This window comes from Thamnophis sirtalis, unplaced genomic scaffold (assembly GCF_051295495.1).
Source record: "Thamnophis sirtalis isolate CommonGarterSnake01/CBP01778 unplaced genomic scaffold, rThaSir2_p1.2 scaffold_4, whole genome shotgun sequence".
Classification (NCBI taxonomy): domain Eukaryota; kingdom Metazoa; phylum Chordata; class Lepidosauria; order Squamata; family Natricidae; genus Thamnophis; species Thamnophis sirtalis.
The window spans coordinates 125,793,114-125,820,737 of NW_028261384.1; the positions used below are offsets into that span (position 1 = coordinate 125,793,114).

Genomic DNA, 27,624 nt, shown 5'->3' on the forward strand with positions numbered 1-27,624 from the left:
ATGAATGGACAATTCAAGATGGGACCATCAAGTCCAGTTCGAAGAGGCAAACTTCAGGAGGTCTGTGATGAAAAAGAGCCGAGCGGGCCTAAATACAAAAATCCAACCAGCGTAGCAGCATCTGTTACGCAGCTTCTGTTCATCACTTCTGGGGAGCAAAAGCTGTGGAAACAGCTTCTGGAGGTCCTGTCTCCATCCCTTTGGGAAGTTAAGGTTTCAGGAGGCCCCCAATGCGATTCGCCAGCCATTTCTTTCACTGGCTCCCCCGAGGTGGTTTGGAGAGCCAAAGAATCCCTCAGCAAATTACTCATTTACGTAGGCTCCCAGATTCAGGCCAACCAGACGGATGTCCCGCACCTCAAAGCAGTTGGGTTCTTCCAACTCCAGAAGGGATGCCACCTTTTCCTTTGGGAAGGAGAAGCTTCTCACCTCAGGGCCGATGCCGTGGTGAGGATCGGCGGCAACGGCGGGGGCCTGGACTGTGGAAATGCCGTGCTCGCTCAGAGGGTGTGGAGCCCAAAAGGGTATCTCTATACAAATTTGGATGTTCATTTCTCAACTCCACCCTCAGCTGAAGTAGCAGCCGGGATGATAAAATTGGCTTTGGAGGCCGCCTGGCAAAAGCACTTCCAGTCTGTAGTTGTAACCTACTCAGGTCCTACAATCTCTGCAACCGAAGCTGAGGTAATTGTTCTAGCAATGGAGGCTTTTAGGAAAGATCACACTGTGGAGCCCTTCAAAAGCCTTCACGTCATCTTTGGAGACGGACTTGCCACTAAGCTGTTCTCCAAGGCATGTAAGGAGCACTGGTCCCCTGGAAAGGATGACTCAGAGAAGTTGAGAAACATGCTATTGTCTTTGGAGTCCACCAAGATTGAGGTAGTGACCACCGGCTCTGATATAAAGAAAAAAGTAAGTATCTGTTATTTATTGATTTATTTTAAAGGAAAGAAAAAACCAGTTGCAGGCAGTCCTTGACTTACAAACATACTTTTCGTGCTCTTTGAAAAATGTGACTCACTGAAAAAAGTGACTTGAAGAATTCTGTTCTGTCCTGATCCAGTCTAATTTTAGATTCATAAATCAAAATAGAGGAATAAATATAGGTATAGGTATTAATATCGATCTATCCTCTCCTCTCCAATCCTCTCCTCTCCATCCTATTCTATCCTACTTTACTTCTCTCCTCTCCTACTCTACTCCTATCCCATCCCGTCCCGTCCCATCTCACTCCTATTCTATTCTATTCTATTCTATTCTATTCTATTCCATTCCATTCTATTCCACTCTACTCTACTCATACTATACTATACTATAGTCTTATTCTATTTCTACTCTACTCTTATTCTATTTCTATTTCTATTTCTATACTCTATTCTCCTCTACTCTTTCTACTCTACTCTTATTCTATTTCTATTTCTATTTCTACTCTACTCTATTCTACTCTATCTATTTCTACTCTACTCTTATTCTATTTCTATTTCTATATTCTACTCTATTCTACTCTACTCTTTCTACTCTACTCTTATTCTATTTCTATTTCTATTTCTATACTCTACTCTTATCTATTTCTACTCTACTCTTATTCTATTTCTATTTCTATTTCTATACTCTACTCTACTCTTATCTATTTCTACTCTACTCTTATTCTATTTCTATTTCTACTCTACTCTACTCTATCTATTTCTACTCTACTCTTATTCTATTTCTATTTCTCTACTCTACTCTACTCTGCTCTGCTCTACTCTACTCTACTCTACTCTACTCTTATCTATTTCTACTCCACTCTTATTCTATTTCTATTTCTACTCTACTCTTATCTATTTCTACTCTACTCTTATTCTATTTCTATTTCTATTTCTATTTCTATTTCTATTTCTATTTCTCTACTCTACTCTACTCTACTCTACTCTACTCTACTCTACTCTTATCTATTTCTACTCTACTCTATCTATTTCTAGTCTACTCTTATTCTATTTCTCTACTCTACTCTACTCTACTCTACTCTTATCTATTTCTATTCTACTCTTATTCTATTTCTATTTCTACTCTACTCTACTCTATCTATTTCTACTCTACTCTTATTCTATTTTTATTTCTACTCTACTCAATGCAAGACAGTTTTTCACTCTTACGACTGTTGTGGTATCCCTGTGATTTTTACATGATCAAAATTCAGACACTTGACAACTGGCATGTATTCATGACCGTTGCCGTGTCCCAGGGTCATGTGATCCCCCTTTGCATCCTACTGGCAAGCAAAGTCAATGAGGAAGCCAGATTCACTTAACAACTGTGTTACTAACTTAACAGCTGCAGTGATTAACTTAACACCTGTGGCAAGAAAGGTCGTAAAATGGGAGAAAAACTTGCTCAACTGTTTTGCTTAGCAACAGAATTGTTGGGCTCAATGGTGGTCATAAGTTGAGGACTGCCTGTATTTATTCGGCAGGAACAGAAAGGAAAATGGGGGGGGGATAACATGGACATGTGAAAAGGTTGTGTGTTTGGTGCAATTGTTTTAAAAAAAGGTTTCACTAGGTTTTACTTGAACAACGTTGCATTATTTTTGACAGGTTTTCTGGGAGTTCCTGATACTAGTTTTGGTTGTGACAGCACAGAAGTATGTGTAATAAATAAATAAATAGATAGGCACAGGATTAGAGAAGCAGCAGATCAGGATTTTACTCAGATGATTGGAAATGGATGAGTAATGGCCTACAGATGTTTTCTTCATTAGAGATTTAGAGCTGCCTAATAGTCATCCCACAATCATTGTGGCAGGATAAAAGCGAGGTAAATAGCTTTTATGTTGCCACGGTGATGGTTGGTTAATAGGAGAAACCACTCAAAGAAAAAACAACAACTTATTGTGTTATGCAGTGGTGGGTTTCAAATCCCGTTCCAACTGGTACGGTTGGAACGGGGCCAGCGGCGTCCTCATAGACTTGTGCAGCATGCACGCATGTGTCTTAGTGCCCCCGCTGCGCTCCGTAATGCTCCAGCTGCTCCCTGGAGCGTCACGCAGGTGCTGTATGCGCCATGTGCGTGCGGGGCAGCACAGAAGCTTTAAAACACAGGTAAGGAGCTCGGGCGGGCGGGTGGGCCCTCTGGAGCACTATACCGGAATGGTATCCGGTATAGTGGCTCCAGTAGGTCTGTATTGGGGCATACCGCCTGCAACCCACCACTGGTGTTTTGATACATTTTAATAGGTGAGTTGCAGTGCATCCTTCACGTGGCTACTGAATGAACATTTATTTTTCCCCCGATTCTCCAATTCAAAAATTAAAGGGGCAAGTTGGGATCCAATTTGGAACAGCTCTGGAGAAGATTAAAATACTTAATCTTGAGCAACCTAATGCTCATGTTTATGAAGCACTTAGTAACTATGGAGTAGTTATTAACTGCCCCATAAATGAGAGTGTTAGGTTGGTCAAGGACCTAGGAGTACTCATCTCAAACAATCTAAGTCTCAGAACTCACAGTAGCAGCATTGCCCAAAAGGCATTAAGAGTTGTTAACCCGATTTTGCGAAACTTCTTCTCCGTTAACATTGTACTGCTAACTAGGGCATACAAAGCCTTTGCCAGACCAATTCTTGAGTACAGCTTGTCTGCCTGGAATCCACACTGTATATTGGACATTAATACAGCGGAACAAGTCTAGAGGTATTTCACGAGAAGAGTACTCCACTCCTCTGCTCACAGTAGAACCCTTTATGCTACCAGGCTCAAAATTTTGGCCTTGGACAACTTGGAACTATGCCGCCTATGGTCCGACCTAAGCATAGTACACAAAATTGTCTGCTACAATGTCCTACTTGTCAATGACTACTTCAGCTTCAACCTCAATAATACATGGGCAAACAATAGATACAAACTCAAAGTAAGCCGCTCCAAACTAGATTGCAGAAAATGCGACTTCAGCAACAGAGAGGTCAATGCCTGGAATGCTCTACCTGACTCGGTTGTTGCATCCTCAAACCCCCATAGCTTCAACCTTCAACCTTCTACTGTGGACCTCACCCCATTCCTAAAAGGTCCGTAAAGGGAGCATACTTAAGCGCACTAACATACCTAATGTCCCTGTCCTACTGTTCGCATTTATTTGTACCCATTTCCTTTGTTCAGGCCCATGTTTATACTTATACATGTTACCTTGTACATGTTTGACAAACTAAATAAATGAATTAAAATAAAATTAAGTTAATCTTCCCCGCTGCTGTTCTGAGTTAGGCCCCCCAACCTTTTACTTTTTGAATCGGGAAAAGAAAAAAGCTGTGGTTCCATGCTACTTTTAAAACCTATGGAACTTCAGTTTCCACAATCCTGTGCGCCCACTATACTAATATGATGGAGGAGATAGGCTCTGGAGGAGGAGTTGCAACAGGCAAGAGAAGACCAAACTTTCCTTTGTCTCGGAACCCTGAACTGAGGACCAGTTGTTGTTGATTAAATTAACATCTCACACAGGGGTGGGATTCAAAATTTTTAGCAACCGGTTCTCTGCCTGGTTGCCGGGTGGGCGTGGCCATGGTGGGCGTGGCCTACTCAGCCTTCTGCACCATGGCGGGGGGGGGGGAGTTTTCACCCTTCCCAGGCTCCAGAGACTTTTTTCAAACCTTTGGGAGGGTGAAAACGGCCTTCCCTAGAGGCTGAAAACAAGCCTGCACTTCCGGGAGGTTTTTTGCCTTCCAAGAGCCTCTGCCATGCAGTTACCTGGCATCCGAAACGGGCCACGTGGAGACTTCTGGGAGGGGCAGGGTGGGATGGGCATGGCCAGCCAGTGCTTGCAACTACCGGTTCAGTGAACCAGATGTAAAATTAGCATCTGGTTCTCCCAAACCAGTACGAACCGACTGAATTCCAGCCCTGATCTCACCTCATGATTTCAGGGAGGCTTACAACAAGTGAGAGCACAAAACATCCATGACATGTCAGAAATTGGGCTGCTGGTCATTTGCTTTTAAAGAAGGGGGTGATCTCTTTGTGCTTCTTTTTACTTTGAAGGTCTGATTTGCGTTTTTGCACCCCTTTTTTTCCTTCATGGACAGGCAGATGTGGTGGTTCTTCCCCTGGTTCTGGATCCTAAGGGGCTGGACTGGGGCCCAGGAGTCCATGCCGTCAGCCAGAAGGCTCTGCAGACTTTCCCCCAATGCTGTGACCTGTGTCCAGGGGACATTCTTTCGGTGTCAGCTTCAGCCTTTCCAGAGCTCAACTGCAGAATGATATACCTAGTAAGGCTTGATGATGATTTGCAATGGAAGCCTAAGGAAGTGCATAAGGTAAACAAGACAGAAGCTATTATGTTGATGCCCAATATCTGTCTTGGTGTGTTTTCCTTCCTTCCTATCCACCTCCTTCCCTCTATCCCTTTCCTTCCTTCCCTTCTATCCACCTTCCTTCCTTCCTTCCTTCCTTCCCTCCTATCCACTTTCCTATCTACCTCCCTCCCTTCCTATCCACCTCCCTCTCTCCCTTTCCTTCCTTCCCTCCTATCCACCTTCCTTCCTTCCTTCCCTCCCTCCTATCCACCTTCCTATCCACCTCCCTCCCTTTCCTTCCTTCTCTCCTATCCACCTTCCTATCCACCTCCCTCCCTCCTTTCCCCCCCTTTCCTCCTATCCACCTTCCTATCCACCTCCCTTCCTTTCTATCCACTTCCCTCCCTCCCTTTCCTTCCTTCCCTCCTATCCACCTTCCTATCCACCTCCCTCCCTTCCTATCCACTTCCCTCCCTTCCTTCCCTCCTATCCACATTCTATCCACCACCTCCCCTTCCTTCCTTCCTTCCTCCTTCCCTCCCTCCCTCTCTCCCTCAGATATTGTAAAGACATTTCTGTTTTCTTTCTGATCTCTGATAGTGAGCTTTCTCCTTTTCATTTTTCTTCTGAGGTTCTTCTTGAAAATGCCTATTCAAACTTTCCAGATCTGGGCAGGTCTTAAATGCCTGTCCTCTACTTTTCATTCTACTGATATAATATTTATATAGCTCAGGATTGAACTGTAAGGTCCTTAGGCGCTCCGTGAGCTTGGTGATTTTCTTGCAGACATTTCATTACCCCAACTTGGTAACACCGTCATTGCTAGTTCTGCTAGCACTGATGATGTTAGCTAGTTGGGCAATGAAATATCTGCAAGAGAGGCACCAAGCTCAGAGACTACCAAGGATCTCACTTTTCATTCTTCATTCATTCTTTCAAGAGATTTTCCTCCTATGTTGTCATATGTAGCCATTTTCCTATACTGCCCTCACCATAACACTACTAACAGGGTGGATTCCAGCAGGCACTACTGCTGGTTCGTTCATGACTGTGCCAATGCACAGTTCAACAACAATTGTTATGCGCATGCGCAGAAGTCAAGAACAAGATGGCAGCATCTACGGCTCCGCCGGGAGAACCAGTTCCGGGGTGTGGCAGACCTGGGTTGCTGCAGGTTCTAGTGACCCAGGCGGCCAAACCATTACTGTTTTGGCCAAACTGGTCTGAACCAGTAGGAACCCACCATTGACTACTAGTTAGGTTGAAAGGAAGGAACTAATCCAGTTGAAATCATTCTTTGAGCATCCTAACTTCTGTCTGTTTTGCAGATGTGTGCATTGTGTGCAGTTCAGTGAACTGCACTGGAACTAATCCAGTTGAAACCATCCTTTGGGCTTTTTCCCCGATTAGTTAGATTTGTTGTTATAGGAATGGCGAGTTACATACTAATGTGTAAAAGTAAAAAGGTGGGGTTGCAATGTTGCTGTACTGTGCTAAAAAGAGTCGGAATCAATGCCCTTTTCTCTCCCCCCCCCATCGTACATCATGTGATGGCTGATCTTTTTGCATTGATTCACTTAGCAACTATGGGCATAATCCTTGAGCTAGTTTTTTCAATGGAATGGAGTGGAGAGGAATATGGAATGGAGTGGACTATGGAATGGAATGGAATATGGAATCGAGTGGAGAGGAATATGGAATGAAATGGAGTGGACTATGGAATGGAATGAAGGGGAATATGGAATGGAATATGGAATGGAATGGAGTGGAATATGGAATGGAATATGGAATGGAATGGAATATGGAATGGAATGGAGTAGAATATGGAATGGAATTTGGAATGGAGTGGAGTGGAGAGGAATATGGAATGGAATGGTACATGGAATGGAATGGAGTGGAATATAGAATGGAATGGAGTAGAGTACGTAGCGTAGCATAGCGTAGAGTAGCGTAGAGTAGCGTAGCGTAGCGTAGCGTAGCGTAGCGTAGCGTAGCGTAGCGTAGCGTAGAGTAGAGTAGAGTAGAGTAGAGTAGAGTAGAGAAGGGTAGAATCGAATCAAACCAAACCGAATCGGACCAGACCTTTGAGATCTTCTAGTCCAACCCCCCTCTCAAGCAGGAAACCCTATAGCATTTCAGACAAATGATTATCCAACATCTTAAAAACTTCCATTATTGGAGCATTCACAACTTCTGGAGGCAAGTTGTTCCACTGATTAATTCTTCTAACTGTCAGGAAATTACCGCTTAGTTCTAGGTTGCTTTTCTCCTTGATTAGTTTCCACCCAATGCTTCATGACTGATCTTCTGGTGCTTTGTGGAATAGGTTGACCACCCTTCTTCTTTGTGGTAGCCCCTGAGATATTGGAAGACTGCTATCATGTCACCCCTAGCTTTCTTTTCCTTAGACTAGGCATATCCAATTCCAGCTATTGTTCTTTATATGTTTTAACCTCCAGTCCCCTAATCATTTTTGCTGCTCATTCTAATCATCTTTATGTATGTTGCTTTCCCAGCAGGCTATTCGGAACATGGTCCAGAGCTGTCTCAGCACCTTCTATGGGTCCTTCCAGGAATCCATTGCGTTTCCCATCCTCCTGCCAGTAGATGCAGGTCAAGCTGTGATGTGGGAATGGCTGCTTATCTTGCTGGAAGAAATTAATCAGTTCTTGAAAAACTTTCCCAATACTTGGATGAAACTGGTGCAAATCAGGTCCCTTCCAGAATGGATTCTGCCACGCCCGGTAACCATCATGGGAGTATCTGGAGTGTGTGTGTGTGTGTGTGTGTGTGTGTGTATGTGTGTGTATGTGTGTATACACACATATACACATATAAAGGGAAGCAGTATGCTCCTTCCATATTTGGGCATACCAGGGGCTTTGACATAACACTTAATCATTTCCTTGGCTCAGCTGATAAGGGAGAAGAGCTTGTGGCTTAGAGGCTAATACAACTGCCTAATATTTAAAAACAGCCAAGGTTCGGATCCCAGGAAGGGTGTGGCTAGCTGATGAGAGCTAAATAGCTTGAATATATATATCAACAGTTCATTTAGTGGCCTTTCAAAAACCACTTTTTTCAATGCCATTGTAACTTGGATCAGTTACTAAATAAACTGTTAAGTGTGGAAAACCTATGGCGTTTTTCACACTTATAACCATTGCAGCATCCCCATGGTCACATGATCAAAATTCATATGCTTGACAACTGACTTATATTTATGAGGGATGCAATGTTCCGGGTCAAGTAATACTTTTTTCTAACTTTCTAACAGTCAAATGGGGAAGCCAGATTCACTTAACAATTCTGTTGTCATGCCTGCAGTTATATTCCTTTTAGCATCTTTGGCCTGCCACACTCTCTATTATTTTACTATGTGGTTTCATTAGTGTAGTAATTGGGAGGGGGATGCCATTCCTTTCTAGAAGCCCAAGGTCATCTTTTGTCTCTGCACCTCTGCATCTGACCGGAACTAGATGGGTAGAAATGCCAGTGTGGCAGAGGAAGATTGGACCATGTGATGAACGTGGGTGTGGGGGCAAGATATTGAACTTTCAACTGGGTGGGAACCCAGGAAGCTTTCAGATTCGGGATTTCCACAGATGTGCCAACATGTCCCTCTTATTAAATTGGAAGTTTAAGGATAGTTCTGCCTTGGACTCTGATTTATTTCTGGATGGTATTTGGAACGCTTACACCTGTGTTACTAACTGAACAACTGCAGTGATTCACTTAATAACTGTAATGAGAAAGGATGTAAAATGGGGCAAAATTCACTTAACGGGAGTCTTGCTTAGCAACAGAAATTTTGGGATCATTTGTGGTCGTAAGTTGAGGACTACTTTGTATCCATGTGGATTGTCAGATGAAGAAGGAAATGCTATCCAGATCAGATTTTCTAAACCTTTGCACACTTTAGATGCCTGGACTTGTCAGCTAATCCGTAGATCTGGGATTGGGAAGGATTGGGAGGCCTGATCTGTGTAAGAATACTGTATTGATTTCCTGCACATTTATTGTGCGTATTACAATGTTTTTCTGGGTATACCACAATATTCCTATTCTGTAATAGATGCATTTCTTTGAGCTTTGTGTCTGAGCACTACAACCTGAACAACACAAGGACTTGTGGAAATTAAAACAGGCAATAAAAGATAAAGGTTCCCCTCGCACATATGTGCTAGTCGTTCCCAAGTCTAGGGGATGAGCAGTGCTCATCTCCGTTTCAAAGCCAAAGAGCCAGCGCTGTCTGTGGTCTCTGTGGTCATACGTCTCTGTGGTCATGTGGCTGGCATGACTTAAATGCTAAAAATGCACGGAACACTGTTACCTTCCCACCAAAGGTGGTTCCTAGTTTTTCTACTTGCATTTTTACATGCTTTCAAACTGCTAGGTTGGCAGAAGCTGGGACAAGTAATGGGAGCTCACTCCATTATGTGGCACTAGGGATTCGAACCATCGAACTGCCAAACTTTCTGATCGACAAACTCAGTGTCTTAGCTACTGAGCCACAAAACAGGCAATAGAGTGCTTAATTTCTGGATATCAGTCACTCTGATAAGGGTGGCATATAAGTTTTATAAATAATTCCCCTTTTAAATAGATAAGAAATATGCCAGCTCTAGAATATCTTTACTTTTCATTTAACTTGTCCAACTGAAATGTTTTTTTTTTATTTTAACAGGTAGAAGATGGTCTTTCTTTTGATGCAGGTAAGACTCTGCAATTCTCACTGCTGTAACAATGAGACACAACACAGATGTCAGGGAATGTGGTTGTTTTTGCTCCATACATGTATTAATTTGACTTTCAGTTTTCAATTGTGCTACATGATGGTTATCATTATATGCTAAGGAAATGATAAGCAATGGACAAAGCTATTCTTGAGTTCTCCAACTATCAAAAAATGTGGGAATGATTTAAATAGTGTGACAATATGATTAACTTGATTAGTATCTCATTTTATGGATTTGTAATATATATTTGAATCATGAATAAACTGAGGTTGCATAGCATGCTAACCGCCTAAAATAGCCAAAATTAAAATTAATCAAATTAGTACAGTTGCCATATTGATGTATTTATTCTTGTTGTGCTCCTTCACTTATTTTATTGTTCTATTATAGCAATAGCAGTTAGACTTATATACCGCTTCATAGGGCTTTCAGCCCTCTCTAAGTGGTTTACAGAGTCAGCATATTGCCCTCACAGTCTGGGTCCTCATTTGACCCACCTCGGAAGGATGGAAGGCTGAGTCAACCTTGAGCCGGTGAGATTTGAACCGCTGAACTGCAGATAGCAGTCAGCTGAAGTGGCCTGCAGTACTGCACCCTAACCAATGCGCCATCTCGGCTTATGTTACCTATGTTCTGCTTACACTTCTTTCATTTTTCTCCCTTATCATAAGCCCGCCTTCAATAGTCCCATGGGAATATAGGTGGCAAATTGATAAAGAAATGAAAGAACTACCTATACAGTATCTATGGAGATTCTCAGTCAACCAGATCATTGTTAATCTGAGGATGCTTTTGCAGGACTTTCTGGTTTTTCTTTGAGCTGAAGAAGGCTTCTTGGATGAGAAGCGAACCATCTTCAAAGAAAAACCAGGTCAAGTTGCTCCTTGAAAAAGCACCTTTGAAACTACTTATACAGCAAATTATACATTATTAGCAAGGTTATCCACTAGATGGCAGCATAGGCACACTAGATTTTAGCTGGGTTGCCTTGATTAGGAAAAAAAAAAAAAAGCTCTTTTGCAAATTTGATGGGTTTTTTTGCCTCATTTTTGAAGGTTTCCCAATAACAGAATTGGAAGGGATCTTTCCTTATTTCTAATAAGATGCAACGTAAAACTCTGATGCAAGTCTATTGCTGTAATGAATTTCTGTCCACCGTTCTCATTTTTTGTCAAGTTTATGCATTTTTCTATTATTTTTTCCCCTTGTGGGACTTGATTTTTGGAGGGGAGGATTCATTCATTCATTCATTCATTCATTCGTTCGTTCGTTCGTTCGTTCGTTCGTTCGTTCGTTCGTTCATTTTGAGTACCTGAACAGTGAAAGATATGGATTCATTTATAACAGTCACATTAAATGTGAAATATGTTTTTTGGTATATCAAACAAAAACAATTCATTTAAATAATTAAATAATTTAGCACTGATGATGTTATGTAGTTTAGGTACCAAGCACAGAGAGCACCCCTCAAAATTTATTTCCCCTATCAGGAGGACCCAGATTGTTGGGGGCAATAGGCTGACTCCGTAAGCCGCTTAGAGAGGACTATAAAAGCACAGTGAAGCGATATATAAGTCTAAGTTCTGCTGCTATGAGCCATGGTGGCGCAGTGATTAGAGTGCAGTACTGCAGGCTACTTCTGCTAACTGCTGGCTGACTGCAGTTTGGCAGTTCAAATCTTACCAGGCTCAAAGGTAAGACTCAGCTTTCCATCCTTCTGAGGTGGGTAAAACGGGGACCCAGATTGTTGGGAGCAACAGGCTCACTCTGTAAAATGGTTAGAGAGGGCTTGTAAAAGCACTGTGATGTGATATATAAGTCTGAGTGCTGTTATGAAGGACTGAAACAAATGTCGGGCTTATCAGTGACTTGCTCTATCTTATCCTAACTCCTCCCCAACTGAGATGGCTGCATTGTTTATTTCAAGCTTGCCCACATTATCCATAGAGTATTTTCGGATCCCCCTAACTAATGGCACAATAAATAAATAAAAATCTGAAAGAAACCTTAGTTAGCAGCATCCCGAAGAATTCTGCAGATCATTCAATAGGGTTCCAATCAAACATGGTCCATGGTCCATGGACTAGAAGACCTCCAAAGTCTCTTTCAATTCTATTATTCTGTTCTGTTCTGTTCTGTTCTGTTCTGTTCTGTTCTGTTCTGTTCTGTCCTGTCCTGTCCTGTCCTGTCCTGTCCTGTGTGTCCTATTGTGTCATGTCCTGTCCTGTCCTGTCCTGTCCTGTCTTATTCTGGTCTGGTCTGGTCTGTCTTCTTCTATCTTGTCCTGTCCTGCCTATTCTGTCCTGTCCTAGCCTATCCTACCCTGTCATGCCATCCTATCCTATCCTATCCTATCCTATCCTATCCTATGCTCATGCTCATGCTCATGCTCATGCTCATGCTCATGCTCATGCTCATGCTCATGCTCATGCTCATGCTCATGCTTAGCTATGCTATGCTATGCTATGCTATGCAATGCTATTCTATGCTGTGCTGTGCTGTGCTATGCTATGCTATGCTACCCCGTCCCATCCTGTCCCATCCCATCCCATCCCATTCTTTATGATAGTTGTAGTATCCTGGGGTCACTTGATTATCATTTGTGCCCTTCACAGCCAGTTTCACATGAAATCAATGGGGAAAACCAGATTTGCTTAATGAATGTGTAATTCGCTTAACTTCACTGATATACTAAACTCGGGGATAGGGGGTAGGGATAAAAATTGTGCAAGGTTCACTTAACGACTACTTAACCTCAGAAATCCTGGTCCCAATTGTAGTGGTAAGTTGAGGATTCCCTGAATCTAGCCAACCGAAGTGAACTTGAGAGGCATGATTAAACAGTGGCAACGTAGCTTTAGATGGGATTCAGAAGACACACATTTAGCTTATATAGTTGGATAATGAGACTTTGATTTTGGCCATGGATGGTGGAATTAACCCAAACTGAGTTTTTTTTCCTCTACAACTAAACTTCAGCTTTTCCTCCTTCCCAGATTCTTGTAGAAGGTTTTTTTCCCCCTTTAAGTATTTCAATATGGGAGCAGGGAAATTGAGAAGAAAATCAGATCGCGTTAAGCAACCCGGCCTAATGTTCAGGACCCCCATCTTTCTTTCAGAGACGGTGGGATCGTGTCATATGGAAGAACTCCTTTTCCTCCAGTATCTTGAGGAAAACTCAAGTGCCTTCCATGAGTTTCAAGTGCAACTGAAGACAGCTGGCTATGCCATCCAGGTAGACTTGGGTTGGAGACTGTTGACGTTCCAGGCCATCCATCAACCTGTGCAGCTGCTTGACTTAGAAAAAAGCTTTCAGCTCGTGAGGAAGAAGTATGTGCTGCATTGCGAGACACGAGAAGAGATTCTAAAAGTCTTGATGGACCACCCAAGGCTTGTGAAGAGATTCAAATCCCTCAGGATCTACATCCTTGACCAAATGTGGATTGTAGGCCTGTGGGATGAGATCAATTGCTTCTTACAATACCTCGCCCACGAGGCCTCTCAAAGGGAACTAGTGAGCTGCGAGTACGCCGCTGAGCCAGTGCTCTGGTATACAATTGCCAAAGATGTTGCACTTCAGGAGTTGCTCCCATCCAATCCTATGATAGAGCTTGAAATTATTCCCAATACTCCTGCAACTATCAGATTCTGGGGATCCCGTCAGAGAGTCAAGGAAGCAGAGAGGCGCTTCAATGAACTCTTGGACAGCTTCCAGATCCTACCTGTCCCTTTGTCCGATTTCCAGTTGCAGTTTGTGAAGGCGCATTGGGACAAAGCCTTCTACAACCATTTCTTCCTAGAGAGGAGCATCCCGGTTGTTCTGGAGCTCTCTGAGGCTGCCCAGATTGCTGGCCTAGACTTGGGCAAGATGGAAGAAGCCAAAGATTTCCTCATGAAGCTGGTGTGCGAAAGGCCTGTGGAGGTCGCAGAGGACGTGGCATGGGCTACCCAGTGTCCAGAATGGAAGATGCTGCTGCAACAACATTCGAGAGCTCATAAGGAAGTAGCCATTCATCGCGTATCATCTGGTTGGGTGATCCTGGTGGGTTTCTGTCCCATGATCTTTCAAGTAGAGGAATCTATTAAGGAATATTTGAGGGAGAATTCCGCAGCGGAAGAAAACATGAGGCTGACTAAACCAGAATTAGTTTTAGCCGGGAAGGATCTGCTTCATATAATGGGCCGGGAACAACTTAGCATGAATGTTACACTCCAAGTGGACAGTCAGCTTTCCGTACTGCAGGTGAGAGGCCTTCGAAAATATGTGAAAAAAGCCATTCCAGCCATCCAGAAGGACTTGGATTCTTTGGTGCTTGATATCGTACCTCTAAGGAGGAGAATTCTCAAAGAATATGTCTTTGGAATTGGAGCAAGTCTATTCAAGATCATGGCTCAGAATTTGGGCTGCATTGTGAGGATGAAAACGAAAGAATCCGACGATTGGAAGAGCATCATGAATGAGGACTCCATCAAAGAAGTAAGTATATTCTATTATTTTATAGTTTCTATTTGCTTTTTTTTTTTTAATCACCCATGCTTATACATAAGGATGAATGCAAAATATATGTTCAGAGCTTCATCTAGTCCAAACCCCTGCCCATGCAGGACACTCTAAACCAGTGTTTCTCAACCTTGGCAATTTGAAGATGTCCTGACTTCAACTCTCAGAATTCCCCAGCCAGCATTCGCTGGCTGGGGAATTCTGAGAGTTGAAGTCCGGACATCTTCAAGTTGCCAAGGTTGAGAAACACTGCTCTAAACCATTTCTGACAGATGGCAGTCCAGCCTCTTATTGAAAGCTACCTTGCATAACTTCTGAAGGCAAGCTTTTCCATTGGTGGATTGTTCGCACTATTGGCAAATTTCTCATTTCCAGGTTGAATCTTTCTTTGTTCATTTTCAATCAGGGGTGGGTTCCTGCCAGTTCTAACCTCTTCTATAGAAGAGGTTCTACAAATCTACCATGCCGTTTAGAACCGGTTCCAGCTCCCTCCCCCCCCCCGCCCGTCCGCACATCATCAAGACGAAGAGTGAGAGGAGGAATTCTGGGAGTTGAAGTCCACAAGTCTTAAATCTCTCAAGTTTGAACACCTCTGGGGTTTTTTTTCTTCTAAAGGGTTAGGAGTGCAACGGTCTTGTAACTTGATAGCTTTAAGACTTGTGTGCTTCAAATGCCAGAGTTTCTGAGCCAACATTTTGGTTGCTAAGCAAGAGCGTTGTTAAGTGAGTTTCACCACATTTTACAAGTTGGCCACACCCACCCAATCACATGGCCGGCAAGCCACTCACAAAAAGCAGGCCACACCTACAGAAGAGAAACCATTTCAATAAAGATCTACCAATCTAACCTGTAAAACCCAAAGTCAGAGTTACATTCTTTTCCACATCAAGCATGGAGTTCAGAAGCGGCTTCCATGTGGAAACAGAAGTACTTATATTCTTTTCTTTGATCAAGGCAGTCAGTTTTGCCATTTCAGCCAACTTCAACAAATATATTAGATACCTAGATCTTACTATCATATGTGGTGGACATGTGGAAAAGCAAAGAAGTAATGGACAAAAGTAAAGATATGGTTGGAAAAGATGATAAAACAACACATTGAGCTAAAACCAGAAATATTCTTGTTGGGGATATTGCCTGAAACTTATAATAAAGAGAATATATATTAATTGTATTCATATGTTATCTGCAGCTAGAATTGTATTTGCATAATATTGGAAAAGTGAAGAGATTCCTACTGACGAGAAGGTGTTTAGGAAAATATTAGAATGTGTAGAAATGAATAGACTTAACATTGGGAATTAAGAAGAAAGAACAGATTATTATATGATATGGGAAGTGTTTTATCAATATTTAGAGAATAAAAAAGGAAATTGGAAATAGAAGAAGAAGGCAAAAAGAAGAATAGAAAATATACCAAGATAGAGATAAGAATAAAATGACAATTTTAGTTAGTACTAGTATTATGAGAATAACTATGTTTAATGCTATTATTGCATTTTTATTAGAAGATATGTTAAGAAGGAAATGTAGAATTTTTCAATGTTTTAAATATTCAGTGTATATGACTTATGGAAGAATGTTGCACAGAAATATTTGTACCCAGATGACACACTGCTTAGGGAAAGATGGGATGTTTATATATTTTTTAAATTGAAAATAAATAAATAAAAACTTTTAAAACAAGTTTATTAAAAAGTGATGTAGGCCAAGATGGAATATTATCAGTGATACCGACAGGAAGAATTTGTTTGTCAGCTATATGAATTTCGAATGCAGATTTCACACTGATTTTATGACTTACATTATCGATCAAATCAAGAACTGTTGTGTCCCTAACATCCATTTTTTATTTTTATTTTTAGAGATTTGATACAGGCTTCTCAGAGGCAATTTATATAATGGGCAAATGGAACCCCGTGAACGTGTTGAAGCATATTGTGACTGGTCTCCTTGCACAGTTCTGTACAATATCAATCTGTCATGAAGCAATTGCCACGTTTAAAAATATGAGCGTCGATGAGTTCCTCAGCAACATATTCCACAGGTTTCCTGTAGATATCCGTTGGCTGCAGGAAACTGAAGTCCAGATTTGTGGTTTCCAGAATGATGTGGGAAACGTCCTAGAAGCTGTTCATAGAAAGATTAAGAAATATCAGTCCGAAATAATTGAAGTCAAAGCTGAATACGAGTCAATCCCTTATATTGTTATAAAAGAAAGCGTGTTCCAGAAGAGATTTCCAACAAGCCCTTTTGTAAGTACAGAAGTCTTGGCCAATGACCCGACAACCATCTTATTTAGAGGTCCCCGTCAGAAGTTAGTAAACCTGAGGCGGAACTTCGAGGAATTCTTTAATGGTTTTCAATTTTTAACGGTCTCTCTCTCCGAACTCCAGTTTCAGTTTGTCAAGGCCCAATGGGACAAGCTCTTTCACAAGGCCTTTTTTTGGGAAAGGAACATCCCCGCCGTTTTGGAGATCTCTGAAATTGTCCAAGTTGGTGGCTTCAGCTTTGGTGAAATCAAAGAAGCTGAAAAGATTCTAATGGAACAGGTGTGTGAGACGACCGTGGAAATTGCACCTCAGTTGCAATGGGCCACTGAAGAGCCGGAGTGGGAAGACATGTTAAACAGATTAAAGTTGGATAAGGAAGTTGCCATTCATTACACTCCATCCAGTCAGGTGACCGTGGTCGGCCCTTCTCTTCAGACTGCTGTGGTAGAAGAATATATTAAGGAGTACTTCAGAGATAATTCCCCATTGAAAGAAAATATTAGGCTTACTAAACCAGAATTAGTATTAGCTGCAGAGAGGGTCCTTCACATTATGAATTGGGAACACCTCAAGGTGAACATCAAATTCAAGCAAAATGATGATGGGTTGTATCTGAAAGTCAAAGGACTCTGGAAATTTGTGAAGAAAGCCATTCCTGTGATCAATAAAGATTTGGATTCTCTGGTGTTTGATATGATACCTCTGAAGAAGAAAGCATTATGCATCTACTTCTCTGACGTGGGGGCAGATCTGCTGAAAAACATGGCGGAAACCCAGAATTGTATTGTCAGGATGCAAACCCAGGAGAGTCACCTCTCTAGCAATGGTGGAGCCCTTCAAGTAAGTAATACCATGTTTTCCCGAAAATAAGACAGGGTCTTATTTTCTTCTGATCCCCGAAATAAGCACTTGGCCTTATTTTCAGGGAAGACTTATTATTTTTGAGGTGCAAGAGGCGACGAGCATGATCACCTCATGGCTACTGCTGTGTTGCAATATTTTCGGGGAGGGCTTATTCTCAGGGGAGGGCTTATTTTAGCGCAAGCGCTTAAAAGCCCAACTGGGCTTATTATCTGGGGAGGTCTTATTTTTGAGGAAACAGAGTAGTGTTTTTAAGGCAACAGTTGGTTGTTCTTCTGTGTCCTTCTATCAAATATACTGTATATTTTTGTGTGTGTGTGTGTGTAGTCCTCAACTTATAAATGCAACTGAACCCAACATTTGTTTAGCAAGATAGTTATTAAGTGAGTTCTGCCTCATGTTATGATCTTTTTACCCACTGTTGTTAAGTAAATCCCTGCAGATACTCAGTTAGTAACACGGTTGTTGAGTGAATCTGGCACCCCTATTGACTTTGCTTGTCACAGAAAAGTGACCACGTGATCAGAGGTCACTGACAAACATTATAAATACATGCCAGCCACTAAGCAATGAATTTTCATCACGTGACCATGTTCCAGAGGTGGTATTCAGCCAGTTATGGAGAACTGGTAGTGGAAATTTTGAGTAATTTGGAGAACTAGTAGGTTGGCCCCACCCCAGCTGCCTCCCAGCCTCCCAGCTCATCTTCTTTTGTTGCCCTGAATAGGAGAACGGAGCTGGAAAGCAGGTTAGTGGGGTGGGAAAGGGATAGAGCCGAGGTAGAGCAGTGGTTAGGGTGCAGTACTGCAGGCCACTTCAGCTGACTGTTATCTGCAGTTCAGCGGTTCAAATCTCACCGGCTCAAAGGTTGACTCAGCCTTCCATCCTTCCGAGGTGGGTGAAATGAGGACCCAGACTGTGGGGGCAATATGCTGACTCTGTAAACCGCTTAGAGAGGGCTGAAAGCCCTGTGAAGTGGTATATAAGTCTAACTGCTATTGCTATGGGGATTTTGCAGAATCCTTCCCCTGCCACACCCACAAAGCCACGCCCACAAAGCCTCCCCCTCCCAGAACCGGTAGTAACAAATTTTTGAATCCCACCATTACTATGTTCCCATGTTGTGGCAGTTGTAAGTGTGAAATAAGGTCCCAAGTAACTTTTTTTTTTAGTGCCATTGTAACTTTGGTCACTAAAGAAATCGTGGTAAGTCACGGACTACCAGAATTCATTCCCCTCTTTTGCATAAGTGTCTTCAAGTCAACGCTGACTAGCTCCTGCAGTTTTCTTGGCAAAGTATCAGAGGTTTGCCATTGCCGGCTTCCCAGGGCTGAGAGGGAGTGAGTGGCTTAAAGTCACCCACCTTGTACCTAAGACAGAACTAGAACTCCCAGTCTCCCAGTTCCTAACCTAGCACCTTAACAACTATACCAAAGAGGCCTTAGGCTTGTGTCAAATCCCTGAATTGAGGCATGTACCCCAGTACAAGTTTCCTGATTAATGATTGATTGGATGCTTCATCAGCACTAGAACTGTTTTTCGTTAGATTGGTTTCGCAGTAATTGTCTGAATGGGATTGGGAATAATTCTGGTACGTTGAGTTCTAGAAACATACATTAAAACTTGAGGAAGATGGCAGGACATGTGATTAGGACACCAGGTTGGAGCAGGGGTGAAATGCTACCAGTTTGCCAAAAACTGGTAGAATAAAAGCTACTGGTTTGCTCGAACCAGTAGTAAAATAAATGACATGATCCTCTTTCCAACAATCAGCTGTGCCACATGGTTTATATTAGCTAGAAAGGAGGAAATCCTGCAAATATAAATCATGCAGCACGGTGGATTCTCCCCACCACCACCACCACTGTTCCCTTACCTTACTTTTTTTTTACACTCTGTGCATGTGCATCACGCGCTGCACATGTTTGGAGGTGGTGCATGTAAGCAAAGAGAGTGTGCACATGGTCATATTGCTATCAAAACCGATAGGAAAGGTGCAACGATGGATTTCACTCCTGGGAAGTTAGCAAAGTCAAGTTCAAGACCCGAGTGCTGCTGTAAGTGAGGTGAGTTCCCATCCTTTGCTCCAGCTCCTGCTAGGGACTTGAAAGGAGGCCCCTATTACGTGTTGCCAAGACAACAGTGATGTCATTGGCTAATCCTGTGAACCCGGAAGCACCTTGGCGCTTCCGACACCAATGCAATGCAAATCAGAACAGGCATCCAGATTTCTAACCCATTTGATTTTGTTCTTACTAAAAAAAAAAAAATCTTTTTTTTTTTCTCCTCCCTTCAGGGCTTAGCTGAGGACCAAAAAGCTGTGATCCATGTAACGGGCATCCAAAGCAAAGTCACTTCACTGAAGCAGAATTTGTCAGATTTCATTGCCAAATTCCACAAAGAGACCATCTGTAGTGCTGAGATATCAAACCTCGGTGACGACAGCCTTAAAGCCCTTTGCAACATTGCCTTGCCTCAGTATCCGGTTGGCTTCCATCGCCTAAGAGAAAAAGTGGTCTGCATTTCCGGTTCTCAAAAAGATGTTGAAAACGTTTCCAGGAACATTTACACCAAGCTGGAGGAACTCGTCGTTGCAAGGGTCCAAAAGGATCAAGCTGAACAGGCAATTTCCAAGCAGCTGTACGAGAATATCCGTTGGCATCATAAATCCAATGATAGATGGTCTGCCTTTGACGTAGTAACCAATAGGTCTTTGGAGCAGGCATACACCGAGAGGAAAATTGGGGCACTAGTGCCATGGAATGGAGATAAACTGCTGATTAACTTTCCCAAGGCCGAAGCCTTAATCCCAGGCAAGAAAAAATTCAAGATAAGGAGAGATATCTACTTATCGGGTGAGAAGATGTATCTTACTTTATTAAAAACTCTCTTTTTTAGGGTGGAATGGAATAATAAAATACAATAAATACTCTGTTTCCCCTAAAAAATAAGACCTATCCCAAAAAATAAGCCCTAGCATGTTTTTACGCATGCACTGAATATAAGCCCTATCCACAACTTACTTAAATGCCTGCGCAGCTGCCCTGGCCACCCATTCCTTCTGGTTGTTTGCAGTGCCACTGCTGTGAGGCAGGGGATAGTGGAGCTGCCCCACGTACCCCACACTCAGAGGTGGTATTCAGCTCCTTCTGGCAGGTTCTGGAGAACCGGTAGCAGAAATTTTGAGTCATTCGGAGAACCGACAAATAGGCTGGCCCCGCCCCTGCTGCCTCCCAGCTGATCTTTTTTTGGTTGTTGCCCTGAACAGGAGAACAGAGCTGGAAAACTGGTTAGTGGGGTGGGGAGGGAATGGGAATTTTGCAGTAACTTTCCCCCAGGAGTGGCGAGGGAATGGGGATTCTGCAGTATCCTTCCCTTGCCACGCCCACAAAGCCACGCCCACAAAGCCACGCCCACAAAGCCATGCCCACAAAGCCATGCCATGCCCACAAAGCCACACCCAAAGAACCGCTAGTAAAATGTTTTGAATCCCACCACTGCCCACACTGGCTTAACTCAGGGCCCCCACAGCCAAGTCATTCACGCCCTGACACCTACCTCATGGCAGCAGCACCAACAGCCATATGCAACAGGAGCCGATTTGGACCAGTTTGGCAGTCTGGGTCGTCGCTGGAACCGGCAGCGGCCCAGGCCTACCACACCCCTGAACCGGTTCTCTGGGTGACGCTGTAGGCACCCGCCATCTTGCTTTTTTGCTTCTGTGTATTTTTTATTGTATTGTGCATGCACGTGCAGTGATCATAAAGTGTGCGCACACATGGAGTGGTCATGAGCAAATCGGCAGTAGCAACTGCCAGAACACACCCCTGGGCCAATGGCTCACTTCTTCTGCTTGCTCGCGGCCCCAAAAGAGCAGAAGGTTGAGCGGCATTTGATGCTGTGGATGAGGCCGTGATGCAGCATTCGGGATATGGATGCAGTACCCAAGGTAAGCTGGTGTGGGGTGTTTGGGGAAACTCCACCAGTCCCTTGCCTTGCAGCGGCAGCACTGGTCCATAGCGCATCAGCTACCCCCAGAGGTCTGGACCTTACCCACTCTCATGGCCTTCAGGAAGGCTGTTAAAACCTGGCTCTTCCGGCAGGCCTGGGGCTGTTGACCTTATTGAAAGGTCCAGCCCCGGCTAGAATGAATGTTTGCTGTGAATTTTAAATTATTTTTTATTTTATTTTTTTTCCTTTTCCTTTTTTCTTTCGCTTTGTAAGCCTCCCAGAGTCCTGCGGGATTGGGCGGCCTATAAATTTAATAAATAAATAATAATAATAATTCTCCTGCTCTGCCGTGAGCAAGCAGAAGAACTGGGCTTTTTGAACATGGAAAAAAATAATAAGGAAGGAGAGGAGAAAAGAAAGGAGGGAAGGAAGGAAGGAGGGAAGGAAGGAGGGAAGGAGAGAAGGAGGGAAGGGGAAGGAGGGAGGGAACGAAGGGGAGTAGGAGAGAAGAAACGAGGGAAGGAAAGAGGGAGGGAAGGAAGAAGAAGTAGGACCGTTGTAAGATAAGATGGATCTATGGGATGTTAAAAAAGCAATCTTCAAGTATATTGTCAACAGTAGGGAAAAATTGTTATAGATACATATTATTAATAACAGTTATGAGATCATATAATTGTGAATGTATATATGAAATTGATAAAATTAAAATAATTATTTAAAAAAAAAGGCAGCAAAGACTGCACCTGTGTAAGCAGAAAAAAAAATAAACTGTAATAAAAGTTAAAAAAAATAAGCCCCCCCCTTGAAAACAAGCCTTCGTGGTTATTTTTGGTCCCAAAATAAGAGAAACACAAAATAGAGCAGGGGTCACCAACCTTCCGGACCTCAGGGACCACTAAATTCATAATTTTAAATCCTGCGGATCACGAATATGGATTTTCTAAAAAGAAAAATAGTATTTGGTGCAATATAAAAATGCAAATTATTAATTTTAGTAGAGCAGAGTAGAATGGAATATAATTCTTTATTAGCCAGGTGTGATTGGGCACACAAATAATTTCTCAACAAAGTGATAAGTAATAGATCATGAATCATAAAATACAATCTTAAATCATAAGATACAAAGTGATAAATCATAAGATCTCAATAGGGGAAGTTAATAGGAATGATGAGAAAGATAATAGCAATACAGCCCTACTAAATGGGTAAATATCCTTAGGCAAAAGATAAGGGTTGTAGGAATTAGATGTTTAGCAGAGTGATGGCAGAGTGGCTGAGTATTGTCCTTGTGCCTATTGGTATTGACATGCAATACCCTATAATGGCGTCCTGAGGGAAGGCATTGAAACATTTGTTTCTAGGATGTGAGGGCCCTGTAGATATTTTGTATTCATCCTCTCTGTATCACCCTTTTAATTGCGTTTTCTATGGAAACAAATCTACTTACTTCTTGTATCATCCCCATTTTCTCTTCTTTTTCTAACTCCATTCTTTAGTGGGTTGCTTTCTTTTATATGCCAAGAATCTATTTTAGTTGTATTTTAGCTTAGATAAACCGACATGTATTTCTTTTAACACAACATTGCTATTAAATAAACGAACAGTGTTGTCAGTTAATTCTGACTCAACAAATTCCAATCTAAATTTTCTTCGCTGAGGGAAAATGTGTAAGATTTCAGCAATATTCAGTAAAAGGTTTGACATCCCTTTTTAAAATGTGGTCTACATTAATAACTCAGCTTAGCAAAATGAAAATCATGGATATTTTTAAATGGGTTATAAAGTTGCTTTGAGGATATGGCCAAGAGTATATGTGAGCAAAGGCTTTAGTCAGCAATCTATGCAATGCAACGCAATGCAATGCAATGCAATGCAACACAACACAACACAACGCAACCCAATAGAATAGATAGAATACAGTATTTTTCAACCTTGGCAACTTTAAAATGGGTGGACTTCAACTCCCAGAATTCACCACCCAAAATGGCTGGCTCAGGAATTCTGGGAGTTGAAGTTCACCCATCTTAAAGTTGCCACGGTTGAGAAACACTCATGCATATTATAATCTACATATACTATATAATGCATGGCATGCATATATAATATATTTAATATAATACAAGGCTGGCTAATAAAATTTGTAGCAGAGAAACTCTCCTGCCAAAGTTATTTTGCACTTGCTCAGTTTGAAAGACAAATTATTTGTATGGTTGAGTGGTTTTCTCTTCATTAATCTTTTATAGCCGATCCGAATGATGTACAGATCTTGGCTCTAAACCGGTCAAAAATGTTCTTCCCACCTATACAGTGTATCATGAGGGTATCTTAGTTCTCTTCCTTTATTCATTTATTCAATCCATTTATTTGTTGCAGAAAAGAATATTGCTCCCTTCTGGGAAACCATGGATGGAGCTTTAGTTAAGAAAGTGGAACTGCAGACATATTCGAAGGAATATCAGGATGTGGTGAAGAATTTCAGCAAGACGGCTGGGCGCTACCAAATTGTCAAAGTAAGTGGTGATCGATTTGCTATTAAGATGAATTAATATAGACCAGTCTTTTCCAACCTTAGCAACTTTATGATGTCTGGACTGCCAGAATTCCCTAGCTAGTATGCATTTTTAAGGCATTCCCCTTCTCTAAATCAGATTATAAACTTCAGACTATAATAGATAAGAAGCACAGAATAAGTACAAAACAGGGAAAAAGACAGAGAAAAATAACTACAGTAATTTTAGATTATTTAAGCAGGAGAGACCAATCATATAATACAATTATATACATATAATACAATTAAATACTTTCTTTTAAAGTTGAGATTTGATACAGCTCATTTCATGATAAAGTGGGAGATATTTTATGATAGCAAAAAGTCACAAAACTACGGGTCAATTCTCTTATACTTTTCTCAATCTACAATTTTAAGAATCTTTCTTTTCTTTCTTCTTTCTTTCTTAGACATATCAATAGCTTTTAGACTTATATACTGCTTCATAGTGCTTTTACAGCCTCTTTAAGCGGTTTACAGAGTCAGCCTATTGACCCCCAACAATCTGAGTCTTCATTTTACCCACCTCGGAAGGATGGAAGGCTGAGTCAACCTTGAGCCTGGTGAGATTTGAACTGCAGCTAGCAGTCAGCTGAAGTAGCCTGCAGTACTGCACTCTAACCACCGTGCCACCTTGGCTCATACCTCAGCACATACTCGGCTCATACTGCACTCTTCACCACTGTGCCAATTCTTCCTTCTTTCCTTTTTTCCCTCCTCCCTCCCTCTTTCACCATCCCTCCCTTCCTCTTTACTTTCCTCTTTCTTTCTTCTCTCTTTCCTTCATTCCTTCCTTTTTTCTTCTTCCTTCTTTCTTTTTACTCACTCATTCACTCACTCACTCACTCATGCAAACAACGCTCAATAAAATAAAATGACTCACCAAGGTCTTTGCCTCTTTCTTATAGGTAGAGAGAATCCAAAACAGCTATTTGTGGATTTCCTATTGCTGGAAAAAAAGCTGGATGGAGAATAAAAATTCACAAGCGGGACAGAACGAACTCATTCTCTATCATGGAACGCTGCCAGAAAACTGTTCCTCTGTCTGTGATATTGGCTTCAAAAATGCTTTTAGAAAACGTAAGAGACTGAAAAGGAATTTTTATCACTCTTTCCCAAAAGCTTACCCCTCTTGAATAAAGAAATCAACCAGTAAAGAATCCAAGTTGGTCCAAATATGATGATTTTTTTGCAAATGAAATAACACCTGTGAGTCTTTTAAGTTCTAAGCCAGTGCTGGCAAACATTTTCAGCACTGTGCCAAAATGGGAGAGTGCGCACACATGCACACATGCCAGAAACCAGAAGAGCAGGTCCCAGGTGCACATGTGCACGCTGGGAAGATGATCTTCCTGTTTCCGACCAGTGCATGTGCTCCGGTCAGCTGATTTTTGAGTGTGCATGTTTGCCATAAACCGAAAGACCAGGTGGCTGGTGTACATGCGCGCACTGGAACCCAGAAGAGCAGCCGCCTGGCACATGCATGTGCACTGGGCAAGTTTCTGGCGCTCCCAAGCACATGAAGACCAGCTGGCCGGTGCACCAGAACCCTGAAGAGCAATGGGCGAGGGCTCGTGTGCCTGGAGAGATGGCTCTGCATTGCTCTTCTGGCGCACATGCCATAGGTTCCCCATCATGGTTCTCAGCTGAAATGGAAGAAAAGTGTGAGAAATAACGGAGTAACTGTGCAATAAATATGATGCTCTCTTTTGTTTTTTTCTAGAATGTATCTACGGAGACGGCATTTATTTTTCCGTGGCTGCTGGCTGTTCTGTGTTGTATGCCAAACCAGATCTCCAAGGGCTCCGATACGTTTTCCAAGCTCGTGTTCTTGCCGGGGAGTATGGTTGTGGGAAAAAAAATATGGTCTTGCCTCCCATGAAGCGAGATGGCAACGGCTACTATGATAGTTTGGTGGATGTCCTTTGCAAGCCGAATATTTTTGTGATCTTTTTTGATGACCACGCTTACCCTGAATACTTGATCACCTTCCGTGGGCATACCTCTTCATCATAGCTCTTCTGAGAGGTGGGAAACGACCTCAGTAGATGACAACTGGAAGCATGCAGATACTCTGGCGTGAAGAACCAAGAAACAATTTCAGGCTGTATATAAGTGGTGGGATTCAAATAATTTAACAACCGGTTCTCTGTCCTGTAATGACCAAGCTGGGCTTAGTGGTCATCAGACCGTGTGGGCGTGGCCAACATTTTTCAGGTCGATGGGCACTTTGCTTAGCTGTTACAAGGTAATAAGAGTTAACCAGAGAGGCAGTTTCTGTAAGGAAGGCAGTAAAGATTAAGCTAGAAACAACACCAGAATGTTTCTTTCCTGCCTTCCTTACAGGATTAGCCCTGTAAAGCGGAAAAAGAAGATTTCTTCCAACAACGGGTTCTCTGAACCTCTAAGAGAGTTAAGAACTGGTTTTCCCAAATAGGCAGGAACTGGCTGAATCCCACCACTGGTGTATATAGTGTATTACTTGAGGGGAGATTAGGGGAGAATAATGAAACACGCAATTCAACTTCAAATCGAGATCTTATCCTCTGGAAATGGTTCGTGGAACATCCTCATGCCAGGAACGCATCAATGAATTGTACCATTCCTATCTCATCCTCCTAAACCCACTTATTTTTATTTGTGACACACTCTACCTACTTTGCAATGGGAGATTAAGCTTAACTCTTGTATGAAGTAAATATTAAGAGTAGTTCTAGTTATCAAAAGGTTACCTGTGCTTGTTTTTTTTTGTTTTTTGTTTTGTTTATCTTTCCAAAATCGCCCTCGTAATAGAAAAAAAATGGAGGGGATGTTATTGTAGAGTGAAGATTTAGGTTTTTTTTCCCCACGTGGCCAAATATCAAATTCTTCTCGCTATTGTTCATTTCTGCTTCCAGTATGTCATCTTTTCTAAAACCCACCTGAAAATAATAAACATTATGGAGTACAACTATTGTTTTGTTTTGCTTTTTGTCCTTAATACTAATATAAAGTTGCAGCGAGTTTTGAAAATTGGGGGTCTGCCATGTTTGCAGAACGAAACAATCTTGGGGCACTTCTGCTTTAATCCTTGACATATTTTCAGTCAATTAGGCCAAAAGTATAATGTGTGACCAAACATTGCCTTCTGTGAATCTTCAGGACTGCAGAACCTTAGGATAGAGTTATTTATACGGATGGATGCCAGATCCATATAGGAAAAGATTTCCCCTGGGTGGGCCCTCATCTCTATTTCTTGGCCGAGGGAGCCAGTGTGGTATGTAAATGTTTCTGTGGTCATGTGGCATGACTCTACACTAAGGCACACAGAACATTGTTACCCTCTCACAAAGTGGTACCTATTTATCTACTAACACTTGCATGAACAGCAAGGAGGGCAGTGACAAGGTCCTATGATAGACAGAAACAGTGATGGCTAACCTTTTTGTTTTCAAAAAGTGCACCCCTGTGCCCATAATGCAATGCATGTGAACCCCCACGCACCC

The 27,624-nt window shown here is 42.2% G+C and overlaps 1 protein-coding gene across 1 annotated transcript; it reads left to right on the top strand.

Annotated features, from left to right (window-relative positions):
- Nucleotides 1–26,988, top strand: LOC148046407 (uncharacterized). Its single transcript, XM_087712012.1, has 10 exons — nucleotides 1–912; nucleotides 5,057–5,287; nucleotides 7,783–8,010; nucleotides 9,954–9,981; nucleotides 13,125–14,482; nucleotides 16,372–17,619; nucleotides 19,937–20,495; nucleotides 23,965–24,101; nucleotides 25,048–25,219; nucleotides 25,863–26,988. The coding sequence occupies exons 1-10, from the start codon at nucleotides 1–3 to the stop codon at nucleotides 26,153–26,155; spliced, it is 5,166 nt and encodes a 1,721-aa protein (XP_087568138.1). The 3' UTR covers nucleotides 26,156–26,988.
- The last annotated feature ends 636 nt before the right edge of the window (nucleotides 26,989–27,624 follow it).